Source organism: Megalobrama amblycephala, linkage group LG4 (assembly GCF_018812025.1).
Source record: "Megalobrama amblycephala isolate DHTTF-2021 linkage group LG4, ASM1881202v1, whole genome shotgun sequence".
Classification (NCBI taxonomy): Eukaryota; Metazoa; Chordata; class Actinopteri; order Cypriniformes; family Xenocyprididae; genus Megalobrama; species Megalobrama amblycephala.
This window is the reverse complement of record NC_063047.1, coordinates 25,313,525-25,323,320: the sequence shown is the minus strand read 5'-3', so window position 1 is coordinate 25,323,320 and position 9,796 is coordinate 25,313,525. Positions and strand designations below refer to the sequence as shown.

The following is a 9,796-nucleotide window of genomic DNA, read 5'->3' as shown; positions in this document are numbered from 1 at the left end:
TTTCAGTAATTCCTGTAGAAATGCACAGAGTTTGCCATCATTCTTTGAATGTGCTTTTATCAGTTGAAATAATAAATTTATTTTGATTGACAGTTTGGTCCACATAGACTTCTGTTGCGCTGAATGTGTGAAGCGTTTTGAGAATGTAGATTCGTTACTGACCGATGATTGTTAGCAATTGAAAAAAACCTGTAAACTCTGATCAGTATGATAATGTGCACCGCTGTATTTGCATCAGGGCCGTGATATATATACGAGTGGATGTGCTGGACGCTGTCAGAGAGCTCTGAAGAACATCTCCAAAGTCTCATCAGCTCTACATTTACAGGTGATCGTTCACAGGTAAGACATGGTACAATATTTCAATACTTCAAACAAGGTGTCTTGTTTCTCATTTTATATCGGGAATGTTCTTTCAAATTTGTGATATAAATGATTCAATCATATCAAATGAAGCAAAATAGTTCCATAAAGTAGAATTTATTATAATATTATTTCTTATAATAATATTTATTATGAGCAGTGAGTAATATGACTTATGTAATCATTTTACTTTTCTCAACTAACTAGTAATGTAGTTCATTAATCTACAACAAAATAAAGGTACTTTTTCAAGTAAGTGATACAAGTTACTTTGTTTTCCCATGTATTGACTGACAGCTCTCCTGTCCTCATGTTGAGAGAATCGTGAGTAATCATTGTGTGTGAACATGTAGACTAAATGTGAGCATTTACTCATCTCACTTGTACAAAAAACATTCAGTATTCCTCAAAATGAATGAAAACATGCAAACTCCAAATAATAAGCAAACCTACAACAAATAAATGTTAAATAATACAAGTATACTTTATGTATTTAATCTCACTTTATTAAACAATGCTGACCTTCAATGATCCAATTCAACTATACTAATAAACAAAACTGGAAGAGTAAAGAAGAGTACTGAACCTCTGCGCTCCAGCTGAAAGGTTTGTTTGAGCGGCGCCCTCTACTGTACAGGTGTGAATATGCATTTCCTTCAGCCTGAGACTTCATTTCACGTTTATTCTGAAGGGGCCTCACATTTACCCCATTTTTTATTTGTTTGTTTTATTTATTTTGTTGTTGTTGTTAAAAATAAACAAGCCTATCTCAAGTCAGAAAAACACAAAAGTAATGAAACAAATTACTTTCTTTAAAAAAAGTAACTCTGTAGTGCAATTAGTAACTGTTTTAGGGAGTAACATTCCCCAACACTGATTATGGGATATATATTTCTGTTCTTTTGTGTGTGTTTTGCAATATGCTCTGAGACGTAAAATGTTAAAATTACTAGAAAAGTAACTGTTAAGGAATGCTTACATCTTTGACTGGTCATATCATGAGCAACACCGACTCTCTACAAACAAGTAAAAAAAACATATTTCAATTTATTTCAGTTATAAGTACTGTTGTAATAAGTAAGAAAATGACAACATTATCACAACTTAAGTTGTGTGACAGCTGGTCTTTTGTATATCAAAAACTTACAGTTTTTATATAATGTGTGTGCCGTGATCATTTCACAAAATATACCAAAGACATTAAAGGTGCCGAGTCTAAGGTGTCCCCTGAATGTGTCTGTGAAGTTTCAGCTCAAAATACCCCATAGATTTTTTATTATTCAATTTTTAACTGCCTATTTTGGGGCATCATTATAAATGTGCAGATTCAGCGCGCTTCCCCTTTAAATCTCGTGCTCCCCCCGCGAGCTCGCGACTCTATAATACATTGAATAAACAAAGTTCATGGATCTTTACAAAGTGTTTGTCATGCAGCATATCAGATCATGTGAGTATAGTATTTATTTGGATGTTTACATTTGATTCTGATTGAGTTTGATAGTGCTCCGTGGCTAAAGCTAACATTACACACTGTTGGAGAGATTTATAAAGAATGAAGTTGTGTTTATGAATTATACAGACTGCAAGTGTTTAAAAATGAAAATAGCGACGGCTCTTGTCTCCGTGAATACAGTAAGAAACGATGGTAACTTTAACCACATTTAACAGTACATTAGCAACATGCTAACGAAACATTTAGAAAGACAATTTACAAATATCACTAAAAATATCATGTAATCATGGATCATGTCAGTTATTATTGCTCCATCTGCCATTTTTCACTATTGTTCTTGCTTGCTTACCTAGTCTGATGATTCAGCTGTGCACAGATCCAGACGTTAATACTGGCTGCCCTTGTGTAATGCCTTGAACATGAGCTGGCATATGCAAATATTGGGGGTGTACATATTAATGATCACTCTGTACATGCTACCCTTGGGAGATATCATTAGGAAGCATGGCGTTAGTTTTCACTGTTACGCTGATGATACTCAGCTCTATATTTCTTCGCGCCCTGACGAAACTTACCAATTCGCTAAATTAACAGAATGTATAGCTGATATAAAAAACTGGATGACCAGTAATTTCCTACTACTAAATTCAGAAAAAACAGAGATTCTAATTTTTGGACCAAAAACTTCTTCACGTAATGTAACGTAGTTCGTAAACGGGAAGAAGGAGGCGGGAACCGGCGAACATTCAAACAAAACTTTAATATATAAATAAACAAATACAAAACGAAAGTAATGCCGGCAGACCCTCGCGGACGTCTGCCGGCCACACAAACATAATAAAACATAAAATAAAGTCCAGGCCTGGTCCTCTCTCGTCCTTCACGGTCGTCGCTCCTCCTTTTATGCTCCAGGAGCTCCTCCGTGAGAGACTCAAGGCCGGTGCGCCTCCCAGGTGATGCTCGTTATCACTTGCTTCACCGGCCTCGCGCAGTTCCCTCGCGGCTCTCACCCGCCCTGGTCGCCACATGTAATAACCTAGAATACTGTCTAACACTTGATGGCTGCTCTGTTAAGTCTTCGTCGTCAGCTAGGAACCTGGGTGTGCTCTTTGATACCAATCTTTCATTTGAAGGCCATGTTACTAGCATCAGCAAACCCGCATTCTTCCATCTTAAAAATATATCTAAACTACGACATATGCTCTCAATGAAGAATGCAGAACAGTTAGTTCATGCGTTCATGACCTCGAGGTTAGATTACTGTAACGCTCTACTGGGTGGTTGTTCCTCCCGCTTGATAAATAAACTGCAGCTCGTACAAAATGCAGCAGCTAGAGTTCTTACTAGAACTAGGAAGTATGACCATATTAGCCCAGTTCTGTCGTCACTGCATTGGCTTCCTGTTAAACATCGTATAGATTTTAAAATCTTGCTAATTACTAACAAAGCACTAAATGGTTTAGCCCCCCAGTACCTGAGCGAGCTCTTAATACATTATAGTCTTTCACGTTTATTGTGATCTCAGATTTCAGGCCAGCTGATAATATCTAGAATATCAAAATCAACCGCAGGCGGTAGATCCTTCTCCTATTTGGCACCTAAAGTCTGGAACAATCTTCCTAGCATTGTTCGGGAAGCAGACACACTCTGTCAGTTTAAATCTAGACTAAAAACGCATCTCTTTAACCTGGCATACACATAACACATTTAGGGGTGGCACGGTACATGAAAAAACACCCAAACCGTTCGGTTCGCTTGTCTCGGTTCAGTTCGTGTGTGCGTTGCACGGTTCGACGCATGCGCAATGTAGCCCCGTGCTCAGACAGTGTCGTACGAACATAAATATAGACAGTAAAAGTGGAGTAAGGAGTGCTGCAGAAATGGCTATTGGAGGAGATAATGAAGGCTGCCCGGAGTTGGCGGATGCGCCCGCGTCATTAAAATCCGGTGTGTGGGAACATTTTGGATTTCATGTTACTTACGATAACGAAAGTATAGCCAGAATTGTCAACTTTGTCTTTTTAACTGCAGAGACAATAAATGCTAAACTGGAGTTGCAGTTTTTTTTTAGCTAAACATTCACAGCATCCAAAAATCAAATTACAACCGGCTGAAATGTTTTTAAATCACGTGTACCCTATCTGATCGAAAAAAATCCAGACTTTCACGCAATCTGCCTGTGTCCGTTTGAGTATTTTCAAATAGCACGCTATAGTCAGCTCGTTAATGTTGGCCGGCAGAAGCGCTCCGCAGTGTTTGTCTTTGAGTTGTATAGGACATGAGCTGTTGGCACAATTTGCATCATACGTTTTTGGATCATCTTTTACAATTTCAAAGTGCATTCAATTCTGCACTTTAGATTTTCTTATCCCAGACACTGTTAAAGATTTAATCCCTGCCGCCAAGATGCTCCTCTGCTGGTCACGGATCATGGTTCTACCAGAAAGACTCGGGAGGCAAGATAACGTAACACTGATATTTATTACCAAAAAGCAAGCAGAATATATAAGGTTAATGATCTTTGGCATAGGCCCCGTCCGTAGCTCACGTCCTGAGGGTTGCAGACTTTGCGTTTCCTGCCTGAAGCTGAAGGCAGGGGTGTAGCCAACCCCCCAGAAATAGTGATGAGACCGGGTGTGTCTCATACGTTCTGAAAAGTGAAGCTGCGGGCTCTTTGATCGCCCCCTGGAGGCTGGATGCAGTACAGGTCATAAACCCCGCCCTCTCAATGCAGTCGAATGAGACTTCAGTGAAAACTTAAAAATAAATTCTGCTTCAAATAAAACTTTCTGAAAGATGGTTTTGGTCATTTAAGGTAGTTGTTATCACACTGATATATATTCAATTGTTCGTTTTTGTGATGATTTAGATTTTAGCTAGCAATTTGATGCTATAAAAACGGGGCGTGTCGTCATGATTCGAAGTTGATTGACAGCTTGTCTGAGGACTGTCGGAGCTTCGAGGGGAGATTGAAGATGTATTAACTAACTGTTAATTTTCGATTTCTTTTATATTTAACACCAACAAAATGAGTTGTTCAGCAGTAAACTGTACTAACCGACCTACAGGATCTGATGGATCACTGAACTTTTTTTCTGTAACATCAAATGTGGGCGTTATAAGCTAATTAATAAATGTTATTAGTTAAGATAACGCACCTAATGATAACCATGTCGGGAAAAAGCAGGTGATCGTTATCTGGCAGTTACTTATTATTTTTATGGGTATAAAATAATAATTAGCAGGACAAAACTAATGATAGCTTACTCTAATTACAGCAATCGATCTCCTGTAACGTTAGTTGAACTTGATTTAAAATGGCAGGACCGTTTCTGACGATTTAGAGTTGTTTCTAGTGGCATATTATATTGAGTTTATCTACTGAATTTGCTGTTTCAAAAATATTATTGCTCTAGAAACAGAATAGCCTATTATTTTATAGGTAGACTTTTAAATTGTGTATAATTTTTATAGTCTATTTAAAATACATGAATGATGACGCAGTCGTCTGGGCGGAAGTTTGATATCGCGACTCCGCCTCCGGCTCCACTGACGATTCCTTCTGCGCATGCCCAGGCTCCAAACTTTTTTTTTTTGACGTATTGCGTAACGTGTCAGCGCCCATTCATCAGCCCATTTTGGCTTCAGTTCAATACAATGGAAGGAAGCGCCGTCGCGTCGTCCATCTTTTTTTACAGTCTATGGATGAGACGTGACCGCCAGGACGGAGCCAACCTCCCCCAAGAACAGTGAGAGGGAATGTATACCCAGCAGAGGTGCATCTTGCGGTTCCTGAAACAGAGAAAAACAAATTAAAACATAGTAAGAGAAGGAGAAAGAACAAGAAAGGGAGATAACAAGCAACATAGAGACAAGGCCGCGATCGGCCACGATAGGTCACACGGAGACACGGCCATGATTGGCCACACGGAGACAAGGCCACGATTGGCCACATGGAGACAAGGCCACGATTGGCCACACGAAGACAAGGCCACGATTGGCCACACGGAGACAAGGCCACGATTGGCCACACGGAGACAAGGCCACGATTGGCCACACGGAGACTCGGCCACGATTGGCCACACGAAGACAAGGCCACGATTGGCCACACGAAGACAAGGCCACGATTGGCCACACGGAGACAAGGCCACGATTGGCCACACGGAGACAAGGCCACGATTGGCCACACGGAGACAAGGCCACGATTGGCCACACGGAGACAAGGCCACGATTGGCCACACGGAGACAAGGCCACGATTGGCCACACGGAGACAAGGCCACGATTGGCCACACGAAGACAAGGCCACGATTGGCCACACGGAGACAAGGCCACGATTGGCCACACGGAGACAAGGCCACGATTGGCCACACGGAGACTCGGCCACGATTGGCCACACGGAGACAAGGCCACGATTGGCCACACGGAGACAAGGCCACGATTGGCCACACGGAGACAAGGCCACGATTGGCCACACGGAGACAAGGCCACGATTGGCCACACGGAGACTCGGCCACGATTGGCCACACGGAGACAAGGCCACGATTGGCCACACGGAGACAAGGCCACGATTGGCCACACGGAGACAAGGCCACGATTGGCCACACGAAGACAAGGCCACGATTGGCCACACGGAGACAAGGCCACGATTGGCCACACGGAGACAAGGCCACGATTGGCCACACGAAGACAAGGCCACGATTGGCCACACGGAGACAAGGCCACGATTGGCCACACGGAGACTCGGCCACGATTGGCCACACGGAGACTCGGCCACGATTGGCCACACGGAGACAAGGCCACGATTGGCCACACGAAGACAAGGCCACGGTTGGCCACACGGAGACAAGGCCACGATTGGCCACACGGAGACTCGGCCACGATTGGCCACACGGAGACTCGGCCACGATTGGCCACACGGAGACAAGGCCACGATTGGCCACACGAAGACAAGGCCACGATTGGCCACACGGAGACAAGGCCACGATTGGCCACACGAAGACAAGGCCACGATTGGCCACACGAAGACAAGGCCACGATTGGCCACACGGAGACCCGGCCACGATTGGCCACACGGAGACAAGGCCACGATTGGCCACACCGAGACAAGGCCACGATTGGCCACACGGAGACAAGGCCTCGATTGGCCACACGGAGACTCGGCCACGATTGGCCACACGGAGACAAGGCCACGATTGGCCACACGGAGACAAGGCCACGATTGGCCACACTGCCAGTGGCACAGCTCCTCAACAAACCGTCCATACCGGCGTGATGAATACGATCCTCAGCTGGATGGAACTGAAATAAATACTTTGAATGTTGCGATCCTATCAGATTTATGATAGCAACCTGAATCGTAACAAAGCACTGTTCGCCAGAGGAGAACTGGCCCCCCGACTAAGCCTGGTTTCTCCCAAGGTTTTTTTCTCCATTTTAACACGAATTTACCACCTGATGTCACCTGTTTGGAGTTTGGGTTCCTTGCCGCTGTCGCCTTTGGCTTGCTTAGTTGGGGACACTTGACATTTGACGTCACATGTGATATTCAACTGTATTCTTGACATTTATTCAACAGTGCTTTGATATACCAGTTATCAATGTAAAGCTGCTTTGACACAACCTGCATTGTAAAAAGTGCTATATAAATAAAGGTGACTGACTTGACTTGATCCCGACTGCTGCGTCACAGTCGGTGTTATGTTGAGATTCGCCTGTTCTTCGGAGGTCTTTTAAACAAATGAGATTTACATAAGAAGGAGGAAACAATGGAGTTTGAGAGTCACTGTATGTCATTTCCATGTACTGAACTCTTGTTATTCAACTATGCCAAGGTAAATTCAATTTTCAATTCTAAGGCACCTTTAATTAAATGAGTAATAATTGGTTAATTTCCAATCAACCAATCGATCTAAAAGACAGAGTACAGTAGATATCAAACCATTACAAACTCCATTATCAAATGTATTCGGTTCACACACAGAGTCCACTGCTATCTTCAAAGTTAATGTTCATCAGTCTCATCTTCTCATGCATGTTTAGTGATGTTTCACAGATATTGTGACGGACGGTGATGATGGGTTTCAGCGTGATCATCATCTTTGCTCTGCTGCAGATCCGTCTGCTGAATGCTGGGGGGAATCCAGAGGATCTTTCTAACATTGAAAGCACTGGTATGTTCACCTTCGGTTCTGGTGTTTCAACATTCTGCTCACTGCAGAACTCCTAAACTAAACTATAGTCCATTTGTAAGCTCTACTTATTTATAATTATTGTTAATAATCAATAAGTAATCAGTCTTGGGTTTGTGTATTTATTTTGGATTTGTCTTGCAGACTCTTCTAATCACCATCAGCGTCACGCTCGTGGATCACCTTCCAGCAAGCCTTCAGCTGGGAAAGAGGAGGAGGACCAGAACTTTTTTGACTCAAACATTTATTTGGAATTGGTTGAATCAAACACTCCACCTAAAGATGCAGTTAAAGTTTCCCATTTGAACCAAGAGAATTACATTATTGTAAATGGGAAATGTAATAATGTTAAGTATGAATTACTTAAAAGTTCAGCTGCACAGAGCCAAGGTGCTAATAATAAGGTACGTCAATTTCTAGTTAATAAAGATAACTTTGAAATTTTAAAGTGGAAAACATGGGCAGATATACAGAATGGCCAGATTCAATTTTACCCAGTAAGGATTTGTAAAAGTCACTACATTGCTAAAGATCAAAATGGTATCACTTCCATAGACAATTTAGTAATGGAAAAAAGTAATGAAAACATGCAAACTGAAGTTCTCACCGTAAACTTTGACATAAGTTGGGAGCATTTAGAAATTGATAATTATGTAGTTTCAAAAGAGAAAACTGATAAAAACTCGGATGTGATAAAACAGTTCATAGCTCACAACAACAACTGTGCTCCAGCCAAACATGTGGTGAAGTTGGATCAAGGCAGCGACAAAACAAGTTCTTTTCTAAATGGCCGTGGACATACGTTTGGAGTGGGAGGAGAAGTATCAATCTCAGGTAAAATTCCACAATTATTCGATTTAGGTGGAAAAATAAATTTGAAATATGACCATAGTCGCTCAAAATCTATAACGACATCCAAAGTTGATAAGGTCCTGCACTCAGTGAGTACGGAGATACAGGTTCCACCCAATACTTTTTGTACCATTGAGATTTCAAGCAAAACCTTTAGAGTTCAAGTCCCATATACTGGTCAGCTCATCCGAAGATACAAGGGCGATAATTTACCCCTACGCATCACCTCTGTTACCGGCATCTACGATTATCAGGAAGTAGCAGAACTCGAAACATCTGTGAACAGCTGCAAAGACAATGAAACTATCCTGAAATGTACTAGTGTATGAAAACTGCACAACTTCTGAAAAATAAATGACATGTTGCCATGTGTGTGATCATAACAGAATGTAAAAAAAAAAAAAATGCTTGCTTTCAAAATTTCAATAATCACTATTAAATTGAATTTTAACATGCCAACAGTGTTTTTATTTGACTTTTATATTGAGTCTTTTATCCTATTTTGTATTTCCTTTTTATTTTTACAAGCAGATAACAACTTTGTGTAGAAGAACACATTTAAAACTACTAGACAAAAAAGTGTCTGAGAATTAAAAACAAAAAATCATCAGTTGAGCTTTATTTTGCATATTGATGTTAGATATGGTATATGATCAAATGTTTCATCAAGCTGTGTTTATTTTCACATTTAGATGCCAATGTGTTGGTTAGGGTTAGAGAAGACACTGTGTGGGGCTTCAGGGTTTTTCTTTGTAAACCTGGACCATTTTTATATTTTGCTTAACAGAGTACTAAAACTACTACTATCTACTAAAAACAAAGTATAACCAAACTGTTACAATACAGAAGGGGACAGAGACACTGGAATGCAGGTAACAGACTTTATTGAACAACCAGGAGAAACATTGGAGTGCAGGTAAGTGATGGCAGATATGATAT

At 41.3% G+C, this 9,796-nt stretch overlaps 1 protein-coding gene across 1 annotated transcript; it reads left to right on the top strand.

Moving 5' to 3' along the window:
* The first annotated feature begins 297 nt into the window (after nucleotides 1-297).
* LOC125266107 (natterin-4-like) lies at nucleotides 298-9,257 on the top strand. Its single transcript, XM_048186571.1, has 3 exons — nucleotides 298-342; nucleotides 7,870-7,987; nucleotides 8,150-9,257. The coding sequence occupies exons 2-3, from the start codon at nucleotides 7,888-7,890 to the stop codon at nucleotides 9,184-9,186; spliced, it is 1,137 nt and encodes a 378-aa protein (XP_048042528.1). The 5' UTR covers nucleotides 298-342; nucleotides 7,870-7,887; the 3' UTR covers nucleotides 9,187-9,257.
* Nucleotides 9,258-9,796: the final 539 nt, after the last annotated feature.